This window comes from Pan troglodytes, chromosome 11, assembly GCF_028858775.2.
Source record: "Pan troglodytes isolate AG18354 chromosome 11, NHGRI_mPanTro3-v2.0_pri, whole genome shotgun sequence".
In the NCBI taxonomy this organism is placed as follows: Eukaryota; Metazoa; Chordata; class Mammalia; order Primates; family Hominidae; genus Pan; species Pan troglodytes.
In genome coordinates, this window is record NC_072409.2 from 63,255,047 (window position 1) to 63,276,549 (window position 21,503).

Sequence of the window (21,503 nt, forward strand, 5' to 3'; positions counted from 1 at the left end):
GATAACAACAAGAAAAAAATGTACAAAGCTTAATTTAAAATATAGGAGATTTGGTTTCACAGTAAAAATCCAAAAGAATAAAGCCAAGTAGTCACTGGTAATAAGACATTATAGATTCAAATGAGATGCTGTCTTGGTCAGGACGTGGTGTCCTCCACGGCAGAGGGGAAGAGGCTGCCTGAGCACAGATTGTCTTGAGTATCGTGCATAGATGTTAGAGATCAGACGCCACAGACAGCCGTGGGCTGTCCCTTTGAGAACTCCCATAGAATGGGCAGAGATGTCCTAGAATTGGACAATAAGGAAAGAGTACAAGGAAGGAAAAATAAAATCTAGCCAAGCTCAAGGACCTGTATATGTTACCTCAGGTTAACCAGACCTTTCTCAGAAGACAGAATCTAAATTTCTACTTACATTGCTTTTGTTTTTATTATCATTTTTGTGAATAATACCAAAATTAATGTAGACTAAGTACTTATATGGGCAGGCACTGTGCTTAGTGCTATGATATTTCTATTTATTTATGAATATTATACTCATATATTATAGTGATTTATACTACTTGTTTCAGTATGCATCAAGAAATGGAAGGCACAGATATCTTGACAGAGATAATTTAATATAAGAAATTAAACAGGTATTGGGTGACTAAAAAGGCAAAAGGGGACATTGAGGTAACATAGAAACGGTAACAGGTAACACAGACCAGTTTTTACCCCTACTGTTGGGAGAACAAAAGAGGAAGTGGGATTATTAGAATCTAGGAGCTTGGAGGAAGGGTGCTGCATGGCCCCAAGAGGTGTGATGAGATTGGTTTTGAGTGTGCTCGAACAGGCTGGAAATGGAACCAAATACCGTTACCAGAGTGAAGAGGCATTGCTGGAGCCATGCATTCAGGAGAGAGCAAATCCCTTCTCCTGACTTTTTGTCTAAGTGCCTCCTATAGGAAAAATCTGCAAGGAATCCGATCTCAAAGGAAAAAAGTAGCTCCCCAAGTCCCGTCTCCAGCATCACAAAGCAGCCTATACAAGGATGGGTCTGAAGCTGAAACAGCTTACTAACTGGCACATTATTCTATTTATATTATGACCTATTCCTCTTCCTAGTCCAGTAAGGTAGATATGACTATTCCTAATTTACAGATGGAGAGACTGAGTTTTAGTAGGATTTGGTATTTTCCTCCAAGTTCCATGGATGGCAAGTGGAGAGGCTGGGATGCTCATCTGGTCTGCCTGACATCTCTGTCTGACTATGAAGCCTAGGACAAGCTGCCTCTACATAGGCTACTAGGAGCCACTGAGATGGCTACAGGTTTATACTGGAAATTCACAAAAATAAGAGAATTTTAGAAATAGAGGTGCTCTTCAATATCTTCCATCCTGTATCTTACCTTATAAAGTTACAGAAATTTTGAGTTACTGAAGCATGTTCAGGGTCTTATAGTTGTTAAGAGGCTCCTAATCTAGTGTTCTCTTCATGTCCTGTATTCCGCCCGTAATTTTCCTGTTGTAATTTCCAGCAACATTCTCACTGACTGCTCCTGGAACATTTACTGACTCTGTTTCATGATATATCTATTTCACAAGGGGAAATGGAGTTGAAGCATTTGGGCCCCATTTTAATCTTTCATAATAATCTTGTAATTCCCAAATCAGCTTCTCAAATAGAATGAGAACTTTCATGTTTTTTTTTCCTAAATTCTTTTTGTATCATTTAAATATTATGCTTTATTAAAATATTCATAATGGAAAATCATACTTTGAAAATTGTTATTATTAATTTTGCTTTGGTTGGTTAGCAAAGTTCTATCTTTAGTTTTTAAAATTAATTTATTTTTGAAATAGACAATAAAAATTGTATATTTGCATGAGTTCTTTGCTTGATCCTCTGAACAATGACTTCATAGAGGTGCTCACTCTGTATTGTCAGATGATCTAAGTATACAACCCAGTATACAACCCAGTATTCCATCTATCATGGCACCATGGAGGAAATCATTGACAAAATGTTTTTAAACTCCTTAAAAATTCATAATTCTGACTTTTGCAAAGCCCAGGGGTGCCAAAACAGGCATCCCTGGGCTTTTGAAAAATGCCATTATTTAAGCTAGAGCCGTTATCTAGGCTATCATTATCTAGGTAGAGTTTGGGGTGTGTGTGACCTCAATATGAAAACATTTGGATCCACTCTCTTGGATCCAAAGAGATGGCATCTGGAGGCTGTCTCTCAAAGGAGATCTGAGCAGCATACCCAGCAACAGGATCAGTTGACCTTGGACAGACTATATAGAGGTAAGTTATTCCACATAGAGGCAGGTGAACAGAAGCAGAATAGATTTAAGATCTGCACTTACAGAATAATGTAAGATAAACACAAGCATGATCTCTTATGGTACGGGAGCCTATTGGATGGGAAGGATCAGAAAATCTTTGGGGTAAGGTAGGGGAGGTTGTGAGGAACTACCAATCTGTAGAGCTTCATCTGGGAACCTTGGAACCTCCTCTCCATACCCATGAAAGCTCAGTGCTCTGTGACTTAGATGCATATATCACAACTCATCCAAATTCTCTTCAGTTAATAGTAGACAAACACCATACACAACATGCATGATCAGCTAGTCTCAGGGCTTTTCAAAGTCAGAATTTACCATTTATGAAACACTGTATTTTTAAAATATTCTTATTGAGTGCATAATGATACATCTTACTGATGGTGCTGGAAATCTCTTTTATTAAAATAGTAAGAAACAGAGAGGTTATTATGTATGCAATGAATCAAATAAGCAGAAATTGTATCATGTAAATTAATAGAAGCAGAAGAATGAGTTTAAGTCAGTAGGAAGAGGATGTCTTTGTTGGCAAGATACCTGGAGAGACAAGGGTGATATAGAAATGATAAAGAAGAAAAGGCTATACAGTTTTAATATTCTTGTGAGGAGAAAGAAGGAGGAACTAAAGTGGAATTTGGAAGGAGCTTCAGCTGATATCAGACAGTGAGATCATATGGGTAAAGGTTTAAGTTGTGAGTAAAGGGAAATGCATTCTGCTTTTCACCTTGAGAGCATCTTGTACATTGCTGATGGATAAATGGTATGTCTACTTTGCCTCCCCTTTTCTGCTGATTATCATAGATGTGGGAGATAGAAGATATCCTACAATGGGCAGGAGAGGAGACTTAACACCTATTATGTGTTAAGTAGGTACATACATTAAATTTTATCCTCATAACAACTGTTTAAGGTGGAATATATCATCCCAGATTATTCCTTCTGCCCTGCCTGCCTCACATCCCATCTTGGAGGTTTGTCCTTAAAGGAGACAGGTTAGACACATATAGAATGTTAATAAAAAGGAGATAAGTTCTTTAATCAACATCAACAACTCTTTTCAGTAATAATGTTCCAAAGTAAAGGTGTCTTCTCTCAAACATATCTCAGTTCTCTTAAGTTCCTTCATCTCTTATTGCACTGGACACAGGTAGAGGAGATATTTTGTGATTCACACATGGAATAACACATCTTTTGTTTTAGAACTATTTCAGTGGTTCGAATGCATCTTTATTTGAAAAGATGAATCATTTTAGGTTTCCTGAGGTGTAGACATCAAAATTATGTTACATGCAGGAGATATTGGGGGAGGGAGGCGTGTGAAGGATAAAGGAGAGAGTGAAGAAGAGTAGACAGGAAGAGCCTTTAGATGGTAATGCAGGCCCTATACCTGTGAAAGGAGAGAGAAAAGGAAGGATTTAGGAAGAGTCTCAGATTGTACTACAGTTTTGAAAGAGTCTTGGCCAGGCTAATGGTGAGTCTCTAAACAAAGTATGTCCATTAGATAAATTCCGTATTGGTTAGCAATAACCCAGCTCCAGTATTTCCCATCATGCTCAGTCATTATCTAGGTAGTGGTTGGGGTTTGTGTGACCTCAATGTGAAAACAGTTTGGTCCACTCTGGTGGGTCCAAGGAGGTGGCATCTGGAGGCTCTCTCTCAAAGGAGAGCTGAGCAGCACGCCCAGCTGCTACCTTGAAAATGTGACTGGGCTCCTCCACTTTAGATCATAGCTGTTCATATTGCTGTTGTTGCTGTTATTTAGTTTCAACAGGTTTCAAATGCAGCCAGAATGACCTGTTTCCCACATCCATTGTCTGGGCCTACCTCCGTGCTGGGTCAGCAGAGGCTGAACTTCTAGATCATGAATAATTCTTTGGTGGCATGACCCCAAGCGAGACTGCTAAGCCTCTTGTGGACAAATTTAGAGTTATAAATTTTCAAATCCACCTAGAGATACGTCTCTTTCCCTAGGAGCAGAGATCATAACTTTGGAGGGGGTGAGGACCCTCTCATCTGTGGATGTAGTGAGATTCCTCCAATGGCTTTGCTGAGCAGGGTGGGTTGCTGCTCAGGCATGTAACGCTGGGACTGGCAGTATCAAAGGGCTCTGTCCCTTATTTACTTCACTTCCTCAGTGTCCAGTGTGGGTCTCTTTGGTTCAACAGGCTTATTAAGTTTGATTAAAAGAAGATGCATTTCATGTTCTATTCTAGGTCCTAGATCACTTCTTTTGCTTTGTAAGCTTCTTAATTTGCTACTCCTGAGTGACTTTATGACACAGCTCTAGCTTGTGACGAGAGAGATTCCTGGGTCTGCTTTTAGCTTCCTTGGTATTTTAAACTTGGGGAACTGATTTCTTAAGGTCTGAAGTCCTAGCGATGCCTTTTTTTTTTTTTTTTTTTTTTTTTTTTTTTTGCTTTAGTAACACATTTTAGTTTTCATCACCTCCCTCAGGCTACACTTGGCCAAACCAAAAGTGAGCTTTTCTTTTGTAAATATTAGGGATGCATATGATCCTAATGCTATACTTACAATATGAAAACAGCATTCCTTCTTTGGATGTGACCATAGAAATGAGTCTTCTTTTCATTAACATAGTAAACATTTGTTGGGCATTTGCCAGGTGCCAGGCATTAAGCAAAGATGAGAAAACCCAAGGTCTCTGTCCTCAGGAACATAAAGTCCGAGGGAGTAGTCAAATAATCACAAAAATAAATCCAACTGTAATTGTGCCAAGTGCTATGAAGGAAAGCTATATAGTGTTAAGAGAACTTATAGAAGACAACCTGATGTGGTTTAGGAGCTAAAGGAAGGAGACAGATAAAAGAAAATATTTTTCTCTGAGAAAGTAATGTTCAAATTGGGCTCTAAGGAGTCAGGACAACCTCTGAATTTGAAAGAAGGGAGAGATATTCTCAGCAGTAAGAACATCAATTACAGAGAACATGTGATGATAAGAGGTGGCCTTATTCAGGGGACTGAGTAAAACGAGAGAGCTCAGAATGTGAAGGGACATCAGAACACAAGGCATTGGAGAGACAGAAGGGAACCAAAGCACGTGGGATCCTCTAAAATCTAGACTGCACTAATTATTTTTTTTTCTCGGAGCAATTAAAAGTAACTTAAGTGGGGGGTAGGTGGGTAGTAACATATCAGACTTGGATTTTGAGGTAATCAACAGAGTGTAGAAGGGCAAGATGGCTGTGAGGAGATCAAGGAAGAATCTTTCGATATGACTAGGTTAGAGACTAAGGTTGGAAGAGCTAAATTTACCTGGCAGGAATTTTCTATATCTAAATATTGGCTGCCAAACTAATAGATTAAAGGATGAGCCATTGAGTTAGGTTAGAACTTCACAATGCATTGAATTATAGTCAATAATTTAAACACATAGCACCAAATCATAAATCTAATACATCTGTGGTGACAAGTAGATTATGTAAATCTACATTCATTTTTTTCCAAGTAGCTGCAATATATTCTTTATATAATTTTAAATTATTTTATTTTATAATAAAATAAATAATATAAATAATTTTAAATTATTTTATTTGTTCAAAAACTCCTTTTTAAATACATAATACCAAGGCATCTCCCAGTATAGGCTGTGTCCAGATGACCACACACATCTCGTTTCATGTATGAATTCACAAAGCTTCACTCTGAATATTTTAAAGAACCAGCAGCAAATTTATAACTCCAGAAGTCAACCAGCCAACAAAACCCTCTAATATGCTTTTAATCTCCTCCTTGCGAAATGAAAGAAGACAACTTTTTTTTCTTTGTGGAAAGAAATTATACATAAAAGCTCATTTTATAGCACTGAGATTGTCTCATTTTGTTAAGAGTTTTATGCAATTAGACAGTAGGAAAAATTAAAGAGTTTTTCCAGCTTCAGTGTCCCTCAGATACTTCTTTGGTGTTTTGATTCATTAAATCCCAACATAAGATTATTATTGCCACGTTACTGTCTTGGATGATTTACTCTATTTTATTAAAATGGGTAGCAGAGAGCAGAAGAATTTAAAAAGTTGGTGTACATGACAATTTAAAGGAGCTTATTCTAACTGAGGATTGCTAATGATTACCAGAAGCAATTTTTTTTTGTTCATTCAATCACTCCACAAATATAAATTGAAGTCAGATGTTGGGAATACAAAGACAACTAACATATATTCCCTGCCCACAGGGACATTATGATCTAATTGGATATGCAAACAAACAATTGCCATGCAAAATGACAATCTGAGGCTGATGTACATATGTCTTAGGCACTTGGGAACATAATGGAATAAGGGTTCAGTGTCGGAGTTAACTGGCGTTCAGATACTGGACTCTTGAGAGAGCCCAGTAAAGAGAACCTCTATTTCCCATGTGAGTTCTGAATAATTTGTTTAAAAAGAAGAGGCAGATGGGCAAAAGTTTTTTCCACATTCATTATTAATAGAAATCGAATTGGAGGAACAATCCGGAATTCTTAGCCAAATGGTCTTGCTGATTTAGAACCCCAAATTAGCCATTTTACCTCTAGGGCAACTTATTTCCTAGAAGAAGAAAGATATGTTTGGGCTGGGCCAGCCCAGTTAATTCTTTCCCAATTTACCAACAGAAATCACTATGCCTCTCCTGGTGTGCGGTGAGTATAGGGACAGAGAAAAGCTGAGGCATATTGCATCAAGTGAAGCTCCGTGCCTCTGAAGGAAATGCTGAGAGAAAGGAAGGGGCATTCATTACCCCTATCACAACTGGCTGTGGTTGAGAGGTCAACAAAGGCTTTACAAGTATCTTGAACCAGCTTTAAAGAAAGAGTAGGAATAGAGCAGGCTCTAGAATGGGGCAGGCAATTGGGAAGCGAATTCCAAGCAGAGAGATCGGCATGCACAAAGGCATGGAGGCATGAGATAGTGCTATGCTCTCAACACCCAAGAGTGATTCAGCAAAGTTCATATTTAGGGAGAAAGGAGAGCGGCAAGAGGTGAGCCTGTCATACTAAAAAAAAAAAAAAAAATTCAAAAAAGAGCCTGATCAGGGAGAGAATTTCATTATGCTCAAGTCAGACTTTATCCTATAGGCAGCGGAGCGCACCTGAGATAGGAGGAAGGAGCAGGTTTGGGGAATTTTCTTGAATGTGCTATGTTCATGCTTCCTATGAGACATGCAAGTGGAGTGAGATGTGTAATGGCATTGGGCATAGGGTCTAGAATTCCCACTGTTAGTGTCAGTCGTGGGCCATGGCACAAAAGGCAAATGGAACTACTTTCTATAGAAGCCAGAAGAGTTAAAAATGCAGTGTAGCATAATGACAAAAACTAGGCATGAGATTCCAACAAACCTGGGTTTGAATCCTACCACATACGACCTATGAGATATTAGACAATCATCCTGAACCTTGTAGTTGCCATGTATAAAACAGCAGTATTAATACCTAGCTACCAGGCTTGTATAAAAAATACATGAGATTATGTGTGTAAAGTATTAGCACATCTCGGCTGGGCGCGGTGGCTCACACCTGTAATCCCAGCACTTTGGGAGGCTGAGGTGGGTGGATCACAAGGTCAGGAGATCGAGACCATCCTGGCTAACAAGGTGAAACCCCGTCTCTACTAAAAATACAAAAAATTAGCTGGGCGTGGTGGCGGGTGCCTGTAGTCCCAGCTACTCGGGAGGCTGAGTCAGAAGAATGGCATGAACCCAGGAGGCGGAGCTTGCAGTGAGCCGAAATTGCGCCACTGCACTCCAGCCTGGGTGACACGGTGAGACTCTGTCTCAAAAAAAAAAAAAAAAAAAAAAAGTATTAGCATGGCTCTGGCACATAGTAGATGCTTCTTTAAATGCCTCTTCAGGATACTTAGCTCATGAAAATTCCCATTTGTTGGAGGGACAAGGAAACAGAAGGAAGGAACTTGTAGCCACAGCAAGAAAGTGGAAGTGGGGCAGCAGCCATGTCCCCTGTGTAGGCAGGAGGCAGGGGGACGAGAGTACCAATACAAGGATGGAGGGATGGATACCCAAAGGAACTGCCTCATTCATAGCTGCTTGAGGGGCAGAGATCACTGTCTACAGTCCTTAACACAACTTGATTCCCTCTGCTGAAAAGTAGATCTGCCTAGGCTCAGCTCAGCTTCCTCTTTGTACTCCACACTGTCTCTGTTAAGAACCATAGAGCACCTGTTTCATGTCTATGAATCTGGGTTGGAGCAAAAGGAAAATAAAAAAAAAAAAACTCAGAGATGAGCAAAGTATTAGGCAGAAGCCTAATGGGTCTGGCTGGAGAGGAGGAGTGTGGCCATGCGCTGCTGTCAGCATGCAGCCCACAAAGCCCGGGCTGGCTGCTGTTCTTGTGACGTTAGTTGAGGTTTATTCTGGGCATAATTAGCCTTTTCACTCCTTGTTTCTTTCCTGTGTTGCGTCCTACTCCATGAAATGTTGAGTGCCAGTCCTTGTCTTTCATCCACACTTGAAACCTTCGTTCATGCTAAGGTGTAAATAACCAGCAACAACTCAGAGAAAAGTAGAAATACACCCAGACTTGAATCTTGCAGTGTCACCTCCCCTCACATACCCTCAGCAGATATGCTTAAAAAATTATATCTTCCTTTCCTACCAGTTTTACTTTATACATTCTTTCAAAATAATGGTCTGGCAGCTATTACAAATTAAAAAGAGTTACTAAGAATGAAGAAATTCAGTGATCATCCTGGGGATAGAGTGTTATCTTTCATGGTGAACATTTCTTGGTAATCATGAGAAACACCAAAGGGATGCAGTTTTAATATAATTTCAGGCAACAAATAATTATGAAGGAGATGTTTTGCATGCAGAGCCTTTTGGGGATCTCTGAAATCCTGTCTCCTAATCCATCTATGTATATTGGGCAAATAGTAAGTTCTCAATAAGTGTTAGTTAGAAAAGTAAATGCATGAATTGAGTCCTGGTAACCATAATAAAAACAGTCTTTCTTGTGGAAATGTGTTGGTGATTATGGACTGGACCAGCTGCAGCAATCAAACAGAAATTAGAGTCTTAATAGACAACACACGAGCATGGCACCCCAGAGTTGGACAGAAATTTTCTGTGCTCACTGGGAACTTGGCTCTGACTCTGGTTTCTCTGTCACAGATTTTGGGGTGGGAGAGTGCTCCCATGGGGAAAGCAGCACGTGCTGATATCGAAATTGAATAGAACCTTGGCTGGGCTAGGAGTCATTGCTATTTTAGTCACTTCCAGATGTCTGCTGCTGTAGTTTTAAGGGACAGGGAAAGATGAGTGGAGTGTGGCATGCCACTGGGTAAAAGATGAGGAGCGTTCTCCTTCTAAGCCCTTCAAGTTGTATTTAAAGCCATCCCTCAATATGCTACAAAGATGGATTGGATAAAGCCTTTAAAAACTTTAAAGTCTTCTATTCACAATAGCAAAGACTTGGAACCAACCCAAATGCCCATCAATGATAGACTGGATAAAGAAAATGCGGCACATATACACCATGGCATACTATATAGCCATAAAAAAGGATGGGTTCATGTCCTTTGCAGGGACATGGATGAAGCTGGAAACCATCATTCTCAGCAAACTAACACAGGAACAGAAAACCAAACACCACATGTTCTCACTCATAAGTGGGAGTTGAACAATGAGAACACATGGACACAAGGAAGGGAACATCACACACTGGGGCCTGTTGGGGGGTTAGGGGCTAGGGGAGGGATAGCATTAGAAGAAATACCTAATGTAGGTGACAGGTTGATGGGTGCAGCAAACCACCATGGCATATGTATACCTATGTAACAAACCTGCACATTATGCACATGTACCCCGGAACTTAAAGTATAATAAAAAGTTAATTAATTAAAAATAAATAAACAAAAACTGTGCTTTTTAATATTCATTTATAGATTTGACTTCATATATATCAAATAGGCAAACTGCAGAAACCTTTGTGAACTAATCATGACTCTGCCTGCCCCAACTAGAAAAACAAAACAAAACAAAACAAAACCAGAACCATTCTTGGGCTTTGGTTATGATCTAATATTTATGAAGTGCCAGCCATTAAACATATGTTGAATGGTACCTATGCCAGATGAGCTGGCTGCCCCCAGTAGCTATTGTGCTAACCTAACAAGCTCACCAGATGCTTGTTCTATATCTGCTTTCTCCTTTTATGATATTTTCGGTGTGTCTTTTAATCCCAAAATTGTCATTATGAATTAGATAAAAGATATCAGGTGGGGGTGACCCCCTCTGAAATATTCTCAAAAGGGATGCCTGGGGTTCTTTCCAAGAGGCCCTGTCACCACCAGGGACCAGTCTAGGGTATAGATCAAAGTCTGTGATGGGTTCATAGAGTTTCTTGTTTCTTTCCTTTCTTTCACTGAGAAGGTATGGCACTAGCATGATATAACTCTTGCTGGATAAAGAAAGCAAAGGAGAAGCAGTATAGTGCAGTGGTTAAGCATATAGGATTTGGATTAGACTCAGGTCAAGTTCAGACACTGTCACTCATTAGTCATGTGAACTTGGACAAATTACTTAACCTCTCTAAGGCTCAGTTTCTTCATCTGTAAAACAGGTATAGTGATAGCAGCTATTGAATTTTTGTGTGTGCAGGAGAGGGGAAAATTATGGTAAAGATTTCTGGGTCTTGGGGAGTTGGTCAATCCATGTCTTATCTTAGACATGAGATTAGCTCACCCACTCCCTCTGCTTGAGGTTTCTACTAGCTGTTTATCCCCAAATGTTCTGTTGGATGGCATCCTAGTCAGGGTTCTCCAGAGAAATATAACCAGTAGAAGATATGTATACACACACACACACATATACATATATATATATAAAATTTATTATATCAATCTAGTATTTATATAATAAATTTATTTTGATTTATCATTATTATTACTTAAATTTATTATATAAATCTTTATATATATATATATGCATATAAAATTTGTTGGTTTTTTTTTTTTTTGAGACAGGGTCTCACTTTGTCACCTAGGCTGCAGTGCAATGGTGTGATCTTGGGACACTGCAACCTCCACCTCCTGGGTTCTAGCAATTCTCCTGCCTCAGCCTCCCAAAGTGCTAGAATTACAGGTGTGAGTCACCGTGTCTGGCTGATATATATAATTTATAAGTTAATATAAATAATAGATTTACTACAGATATAAAAGGAGATTCATTTTGAGGAATAGGCTCACACAACCATGGAGGCTGAGAAATCTTCTAACCTGACATCTTCAAGCTGGAGATCCAGAGAAACCAGTGCTGTAATTCAGTCTGAATCTGAAGGCCTGAGAACCAGGGGAGCCAATGGTGTGAATCCCACTCTGAGGGCAGGAGGAGATGAGATGTCCCAGCTCAAGCAGTGAGTGAGGCAGGAGAAAAAGGAGCAAATCCCTCCTTCTTCCTTTTGTTCTTCCTCTTTTTGTCCTCAGTGGATTAAATGATGTCCAGCCATGCTGGGGAGGGCAATCTACTTTACTGAGTCCACCTATTTAACTGATCATCTTATCCAGGGACACCCTCCCGGGCATACCCAGAAACAGTGTTTAATATGGACACCCCATGGCCCATTCAAGTTGGCACATACAATTAAACATCACAAGTTGGCTTTATTTTTTCTTAAACTGAAAAATGCAGATACAGGCCTGTGTGGCCCAGGGAAACCCAGACCTTTGGTATTTACCTGTGATTCATTCCATGCAGTCCCGAGTTAAGCACACAAGTTCCTCTGAGATTATTTGGAGATTTTATTTTGTTCTAGTTCTTAAAGAGTACAGTATTTAAGAAAATTTGCCCCATATTTTGAAAGCAATAGTTTTTCAGATCTCTGTTGGCCTCTGATTTGAGTTACGCATGATCTTTGTTTAAGGCAATTTTCTAAATTACTTCTCTTAATTCTTCCTCTAGGAATTAGCATCTACGACATTTCTACTTTCTTTTCCACACCTCCACTCTCCCCCACTTCACTTCCCTTCTTCAGCTGTGAGTGTCAAAGTCCCTGGGTTCGTATAAATGATGTCAAAGGCAACCAGTTGGGTTTTCTAAGATTCAGGGTTGACTCACCTGATCTCAAGAGGAAGCCCCATATTGACAAGTGATTATCTTCTCATTTCACAAAACATAGTTATTGTCAGAGAGAAGTAAGAGGGGAGCTGGGGAGTGGATAGCTGTAGTGATACAGTAACAATGCTTCAATGCTGAAAGTGAAAAACACAGTGAATGTGAGGAAGAGAAAAGGTGCATATTATAAAGGAAGCAGCATCAGAATATGCCAATGTTCTGAGAATAAAGAGGGAGTTATTCAGGTGGCTTTGAGAGAGGGTGATTTCAACCCTGGCAGATAATTTTTAGGAACGAGAATCTAATGCACAAGTAAACATGCTTGTTATATGGGAATTCTGTGATAGTCTTGATGAATGGGAAGTGTGCAGATGAGTTCCAATGTCATCCCACCTGCTCTTTGATTTTTGTGAAGTGAGAGCTGAGACATAACCTCTATGGTTTAAGAAGAACTGATCTAATTATGGTCAGGTGATTGGAAATGGAAATCTGCCACAGCACTTTGAGGAAGCATTTTTCAGATCCCCATCCCCTAGTATTAAGCAAACTCTTAAAATCGTAAATCTAATGATACCACGAAATGTGTTTTGATGTTTAAATCAAAGGGCATTTCACGGTAATGGCTCCACAGCTGAGCAAGCCTGTATTTGCTTAAAAATTTTATCTATTTAGAAGTCACTGATTTTCAAATAAACTGAAAAGCTGCCAATCAACATGGCAGCTGAAACATTCACTTTATGGAGCAAAACAATAGGGCTCATGTCAGAGCTGTGACCCAAGTTTGAAAATTAATGTCATTTTGTTATTTCTCTTACGAGTTGATCTTTTCCTTTGAGTTGCTCTTCACGACAACTGCTAAGTGGCTTTGTTGTTGGATTTCAGGGTTTGGCACAATATTCCGTTCTCTTTTATGGCTATTATGACAATAAACGAACAATTGGATGGATGAATTTCAGGTTGCCGCTCTCCTATTTTCTAGTGGGGATTATGTGCATTGGATACAGCTTTCTGGTTGTCCTCAAAGCGTAAGTTTCATTTGTCTTTTGGGAAGCAAATAATGATTTCTGGAATCAAATGGAGGGATTAATTTGGGGATTGGATATAATTTTGTTGCTATTTTATGTCTAAAGGAAACAGAGTCTGTAAGAGATGAAATGTAGTTTTAATACCAACACTAATGTTAGACTATTACATCTTCAAAAGAACTGAACATAAACACAGGCCTTTGAGTCATCTCATGGGGTCAGACCAATGCTTGCATGCCTATCTTGTGTTTAAACATATTTTTTAAATGTGTATTTTTGTACTTGAAGGTGTGAATTAATGTTGCCAGCAAGACAGGAAAACAGCTGCTGGTCCCTCTTTTGCGTGCAGAGAGGTTTGTAACTTGCAGAATCAGCTCAATAGGCAGAATCTATTGTTCTCTGCTCATTTTTTTAAAAAACCAGAATAATCACTCATTCAAAAAATTTTAGCTGTGTAAGACAGCAAAAATGAATGGTCCCCAATGAAACCATCACAATCAACTGTATAATCATGGTTTGTCTTGGGAAAAGATTTATTGGAGTATGGGGAAGAATTTCACTGGAGAACTGATATTACTGCAGTTCATTTTTCTCCCTGCCTAAAATATATTTATAATACTCCACTTAAAGACTGCAGAAGCCTAGCAGAGTTATTTGGGTTTATATATTTAAAAAATGACCTTTAGCCAATTTTTTTTGAACTAGTTTACGAGAAGAGTTGAAACATCTCAAGTAAGGTCGCCATTCTTTTATTTGACTATGTGCAAGATGAATGAGCTTTTCCCCTCATTGTAGGAGGCCCCTCAGCCTGAGGGTCTAAGAGGGGAAAAGTGCAAAGTCACCCTAAGCAGGAGCTCTCTGAAGCAGTCTGTGACACACTTTGTGTCCTAAACCTGCCTCACTTACTTGTTCCTCCAGAGAAAACTGCCATATTTCATTTTTAAGCTCTTTTAGGACTTAAAACCTTATAGGAAATCCTATATCTGAGATATTTATCAACCTGCTAAAGTGTAATCAGAGACCTCAAATATAAGAGACTGTCCATCAGATAAACTACTATCACATTCCAAAAATCAAAGATATTTTCTAGTCTTTTGACTATGTTGCTCTGGTTGGGCTGAAGTCAGAGGTATCATTTACATTACTGAGGCCTCATGAGTATCATTTCTGTGTTGCTCCTTTAGTTTCTGTGGTCAGTGGAGAAGAATAGTTTCTCATGTCTGATGACTCAGCTTTTATTCCGGTAACTGTGCAGGCTGTGTACCCCACAGCCATTCTGCCTAGGTTCAAATCCCAGCTCTACCATGTATGTATTTATACAATCATTAACAGATGGCTCAACTGCTTTGTTCTCCTGTTTCCCCTTGGTAATAGAGGTGTAATGGATGTGAGGACTAAATGAATTAATACAAACAAAGCACTTAGAATATGCCTGGATGGGAAAATTATTCAACAAATGTTAACAATTTTATTAGGCTATATTTTATTAGGCTATATTATATTTTATTAGCCTATAATTCATAGGCTTATTTAAGAAAAAAAGCCAGCATGGTAGGAGTTGAGGCCACATTATAGATCCCTAAAACAAGGCAGTCATGTATGGTTATGCAGTTGTACATCAGTAGATTTGTATATTTAATAAATGATTTTCTGGCAGATGAATTTAAAGTATCTAGAGCAGCATTGTGCTAGGCAAGCCACATATATAAGTTTAAAACTTCTAGTAGTCATTAAATAAATAGACAGGTACATTTAATTTTAATAATAAATATATTTGCTTTAACTCAATATATCAAAAGTATTATCATTTTAACAAACAATCAATATAAAATTATTATTGAGATATTCTCTGCCTTTCGGAAGGTATCAAGTCTTTGAAATCTGGTGTGTATTTTATACCAGTCGCATTTCAATTGTTCAGTAGCCAGATGTTGCTGGTGGAACACTCTGTTGGGTAGAGTGGCTCTAGAGGAAGTAGTGGCTTTTTCAAAGTTGCTCCAAGATGCCATTTGGGATAGCTGCAGGGCATCAAATCCACATTTTCCCCCTCAAAGTCATTCATGTTATATCATCCAAACCAGTGTGGCCTTGAACCTTCCCTCTGGCATGGACCTTTGGCTGCTCCTTACCTGGTTAACAAGTTCAAACTCATTGCCCAAACAGCAAGACAACTCAAAAACAATACACCACTCTCACCCCACCACCAGCCCATGGGAGAATATTCAGTAGAAAAAGAATTGATGAGATATAAATCTTTGTACAGAATCATTAATCATCTCTTCCTACTCCTATCCCAGTCAAATATTCTCTTGGAATAAGTTTGAGCGGATTTATGACATACATTACTCAAATGGAATAGAAGGTAACCTAAGTTCTAAAATTGACTAGGCTACATCAAGATTTTTTCACTGTACTCATTCTGTTAGCTTCTGCATACTCATCCACAAAATGGGAGCAAATATCTATTTTTAGTTACTTAATAGCAAAATCAGAAAATAAAAAGATAGAAATCCAAGAAAATAGTTTGAAATTTTAAGATAAGATGACTAACTTTGTTGGCCCAGGATTCTCCTGGTTTTAGAACTGAAAGTCTTGCATTTGAGAACCTTTCAGTCCCCAACAAACACCGATGGTTGGTCACCTTAGTTTTAAGTCCTTCCCTTTTCTTCTTCCTCCCTTCATTCATTTCTTTTATCCTTTTTTTTTTTCCTTTTCTTTCCAGGTCAGCGTACATTTTCAACCACATCATATGCTTAGAAATCATGATAAATATAGTTACATAAGTATTAAAAGCAAATTAAAACAGTATAACATAAAGTTACACAACATGGAAACCATCAGCTCATTTAAATATTGTCCTCATTAGTTTGAAGTTTTATATCATAAAGTAAATGTGGCTTGACATCAGAACCCAACTGTTCCCGTTAAAAACAATTCTCTAAGCTAAAAATTTGGGGTTTTACTGGTCTATTTTACAGCAGCTAAACTACTGGAAGCAGTTGAATCATTTTGAGAATGCATGTCTTAATAAGAAACTCATAGCTATTTTATCCTTAAAGGCTTTTTCAAGACTTTTTCCTGTTTGTAGGATGTTTTAGTCCGTTTGGTGTTGCTATAAAGGAATACCTGAGGCTTGGTAATTTGTAAAGAAAAGAGGTTTATTTGGCTCACAGTCTACAGACTGTACAAGAAGCATGGAGTCAGCTTCTGCATCAAGTGAGTGATTCAGCTGTTTCCACTCCTGGTGGAAGGCAAAGGGGAACCAGCATGTGCAGAGATCACGATGGTGAGATAGGAAGCAAAAGAGAGATGGGGAGGTGCTGGGCTCTTTTAAACAGCCAGCTGTCGTGGGAGCTAATAGAATAAGAACTCACTTACTATCCCCTGCAAAAGAAGGCATTAATCTGTTCATAAAGAATCTTCCCCTATGACCCAAACACCTTTCATTAGGCTCTACCTCCAACATTGAGATCAAATCTCTACATGACATTTGGGGAGACAAACAGCAAAAACTCAGCACAGGGCTCCCTGGGATTAGATATAATTTTTCTGTTTATGATCCTGGCTATAATAATACTCATAGAATGGACTAACAAATATTCTTGGATACTTAAATCATGTGCTATATGTAACCCTTAAATGGTGTCAAAATTTTTGTCTACATAGACTATAATGTAGATTATATATATATGAGATATATATTATAAACTACATATATCACAAACCAACCTCAACACATGCAGATAAATATTTTTAAATTTGGCAAAATGACAGTATGTTCATCCATATTTCTGGAGCTGCAACAATAATTATAATTTATACTTGAAATAATAATAATTCACATCTGTTGAGCATCTCTCATGAATCAGTTTAAATTACATTACTTCTAATCCCTAAACATCGCAAAGTAGCTATTAGTTTTATAATTTTACAGATAATGAAATAAAACTCAGAGATCCTAAATGAACTGCACAAGGTCATTTGACTATAAGACCTCTTTGAATTTAGAGTTTTCTAGTTCAAAAGATATCTTCTACTCCTTACACCTTGCCACCTCTCTGTACTGTGCTTCTCCTTACGTAGGCCAAGGTGTTCCTCCCACCAATCTTATATACTGTGTTGAGTACCCATTAGTTATTCCTATTGGATGGATGGAGAAATTAAGGCTCAGCAGAGTTTGAGGATTTCACTAAGTTCAAATGCCCAGTAATTTGCATAACTGAACTTTGAACACCTTGCTTTAATTTCAGCACTTAGCTTTTCTAATTTCTGATGTGGATTCATCTATATTGATGATAACAGTCATCAATATAGACTGATGTCTCTGTCTTGTCCTGGGTAGCCTTTTTATTTTTAAAAATTCTGTATTAAAATAGTTTCTTGTCTGTTGTTAAATTCCCTTAGAGTTTTATGGCCTTGATGTGACTCATGTGACCAAACGTTTTGTTAAAAAAAAAATTAAACTTATCAAAACCAAGTCCTTGTTCTACAAGACTCTTGCATATTCCAAGATAAATCATGGCCAGCTTCACACACACCATTTCTAAATCAACGAGACTTTATTTTCTTCCTTCTACTTAGATGTCAGTGCCTTTGTCCATTTTCTTTTCACTTCTTTGGTACATGTTTACCCAGACAGTTATGACCTACCTGATACTCTGCTTAAATATCTTCCATGTCTCTTGACATCCTTAATTTCTTAACATTGAAATTGTTTCTTTTTCCTCCCCATTTTCCCACCCCCAATTAATTTTTTTCTTTGTCGAAGGAATTTCTCCTTATCTATTTAGTAGAAAGCAGTCAGAGTACCTCATAGACCCCAGTCTAATATTTTACTTCTCAGAGATATTTTCATTGGAGATCATAATGTTTGATGTATGTGATGATGAATTTCAGACCCTAGAGAAAGTTATGGAAGGGTAAGTGGACCTGGCCTACAGGGCATGATATTCTGGCAAATCCCACAAAACATATGATTATCTCATCTTCCTCAAACTATAGTTGACCTTATTTCAAAAATGCTTGGAGCAGAAAAGCAACGAGGTATGAAAGACATGAAGTCACCACCTTCCATTTTATATTACTACTCTATGAATTGCATCTAGATTTTAAAACTCAACATAAAAAACTGTCTTCTTGCAAGCATGGACTAATAAGGATAGTAGTAGTTCACAAAGAATGGCAGCTATTTACAAAGTGAGGTGATATTGTCAAAACCTATCATAATGACAAAGACAGAACTAAACAGTGATAGAATAACAAGCATATGTGGTATGCATTTATTATATGTATTGTGCCATGCAAAAAAGCAATTTATGCTGTATGTATTTACTTGATGAGGCTCTTTCCAGTGCTAAGTTTACTTCTAGAATGACAATTCATGTATTCATTCATTTGATTACTATTTGTGGAACACCTAGAATGGGTAATCTAAGAGAACTATCCAGTACCTGGGTATTTCATGGTGAGCAAAATAAAGTCCTTGCCTCTGTGGTGCTCAGTTGGGGAAATATTGTAAACAAAGAAATGACCAGTGGTTTTGGCCAATGTAGTATAATTTTATGTTGTTGTTATCCTCTGCAGTCAAATATTTGCTACAGCTTCTTCATCCTCAAGAATTTTAAATAGTTGAGAAGAGCCAAGATGGCTAACAAGATGCAGCCAGGAAGAGCTTCTCCCAATGAGAAACCAGGGTATTAAGAAGATTGGCACACTCCAAGTAGATCTTCAGAAGGGAGGCATTGAGAGTGGATGGAGGAAGGATGTAGACTCTGTGCTGAAGTTAGAGGAAGCTTGGAATGCTATGCTCAGGAATGAGTTCTAGGACTCATTCCTGGCTCCGAGTGTCTCCTAAGGAAGGGAGAGTTAAATAGGCGTGGAGTAGCCCACTCTCACTATGGACCTCCATAATTCTAGCTGCAGGAGTCTCAATGACCCCCATGGATATTTGAACTGATAGGGGGAGCTGCTTGAAGAGTTGACAGGGACAGGACTGCAGACTGTGTGGAGTTCAGAGGATTTGGCAAAGGAAGGACTGCAGTAGAGCACAGCCAAGGACACCCATCCCTGAAGACTCACCATGCCCCTGTAGGCTTTGGCCTTTGTTGACTGTCAGACCAATACAGAGCAGGGCTGTCTTGCCCATGGAATGAGGCCATTCTGATCTGAGTGCCTCCCTTGTCTGCCAGCCTTTCCTGAGGTTCATGCCAGGCTGTGCCCACTTGCAGCACAGGCTTGGATGTCCAACTGGGGCACTTCCTAAAGGCCATCATCATAGCTTCTTTGTTGGCAGACCCCACCCAACTGTTGGAGAGCTTCTGAAGACAAGCCTCCACCCGCACACAACCACCTGCAGCCTCCCCCCTCTGCTTTGCCAACACGCAGGTATGCATGGACCCTGCTGCTCTGCTGCCACCAACACATGAGCACAGACCCCACTGCCACTGCTCCGACAAAGCACTGTTGCCAGCAACCCTCATGGAGCATTGTTGTTAACAGACTGGAAACACGTCAGCTCCTTCAGCACAGCAGGTGTTTAACCTTGAGAGGCCAGAGAACAAAGCTGTGTGCCTGGTCCTATACCATTGGGTTACAGCACACAGTCCAGGAGTGCTGAGCTGAGCCCAGGTCCCCTGAAATCAGCCAGAAATGAAGCCAGTTGACTAGACCTAACTTATATCACAGTCAAACCCTCAAAGGCATCAAAGAATTGCAACTTTAAAGATTAAAGAAACATCAGCTCACACAGATGAGAAAAAACCAGCAAAAGAACTGGGGCAACTCAAAAAGCCAGAGTGTGTTCTCACTTCCAAATGACCATGCTAGCTCCCCAGCAATGGTTCTTAATCAGACTGAGATGGCTGAAATGACAGACATAGAATTCAGAGTCTGGATGGCAATGAAGATTGTTGAGATTTAGTAGGAAGTTAAAACCCAATACGATGAACCTAAGAATCCAGTAAAACAATACAAGAGCTGAAAGACAAAATAGTCATTTTAAGAACCAAGCTGATCTGATAGAGCTGAAAACCCCATTACAATAATTTCATAATACAATTGGAAGTATCAGGAGCAGAACAGCCCAAGCTGAGGAAAGAATCTCAGAGCTCAAAAGTGGTTCTTCAAATTGACTCAGTCAGACAAGAATAAAAAAGAAAGAATAAAAAGGAATGAACAAAGCCTCCAAGAAATGCAGAATTATGTAAAAAGACCAATCCTATGACTCACTGACATCCCTGAAAGAGAGGGGGAGAGAGAAAGCAAGTTAGACAACATATTTGAGGGTACTGCCTATGAAAATTTCCCCATCCTCACTAGAGAGGTCAACATTCAGATTCAGAAAATTCAGAGAACCCCTGCAAGATCCTATAAAAGATGACCATCCCCAAGACACATAGCCCTCAGATTCTTTAAGGTCAATGCAAAAGAAAAAATATTAAAGGCAGCTGGAGAGAAGGGAAAGACATCTATAAAAAGAACCCATCACACTAATGGCAGACCTTTCAGCAGAAGCAGTACAACCAAGAAGAGATTAGGGCCTATATTCACCATCCTAAAAGAAAAGAAATTTCAACTAAGAATTTCATATCGAGCGTAACTAAGCTTCATAAGCAAAGGAGAATTAAAATCCTTTTCAGACACGCAAATGCTAAAGGAATTCATTACTATCACACTTGCCTTACAAGAGGTCCTTAAGGAAGTGCTAATATGGAAATAAAAAACTGTTACCAACTACCACAAAAACACACATAAGTACATAGACCACTGACACTATAAAGCAACTACACAATCAAGTCCACATAACAACCAACTAACAACACTGTGACAGGATCAAATCTTCACATATGAATATTAACCTTAAATGTAAATGGGCTAAATGCCACATTCAAAAGGCACAGAATGGCAAGTTGGATCAAGAAGCAAGAACCAACTGTATGTTTCTTCAAGGGACCCATCTCACATGCAGTGACACCCACAGGCTCAAAATAAAGAGATTGATAAAAATCCATCAAGCCATAAAGAGATTGATAAAAATCTATCAAGCCATAAAGAAATTGATAAAAATCTATCAAGCAAACAGAAAACAAAAA

General features: G+C 38.8%; 1 protein-coding gene across 1 annotated transcript in view; it reads left to right on the forward strand.

Annotated features, from left to right (window-relative positions):
* Window positions 1-21,503, forward strand: part of TMC1 (transmembrane channel like 1) — a 148,210-nt gene that overhangs the window by 70,766 nt on the left and 55,941 nt on the right. Inside the window, exon 8 of the mRNA XM_054658138.2 lies at window positions 13,271-13,413. Coding sequence (XP_054514113.1) covers window positions 13,271-13,413 — 143 coding nt within the window. The remainder of the gene's footprint in view (window positions 1-13,270; window positions 13,414-21,503) is intronic.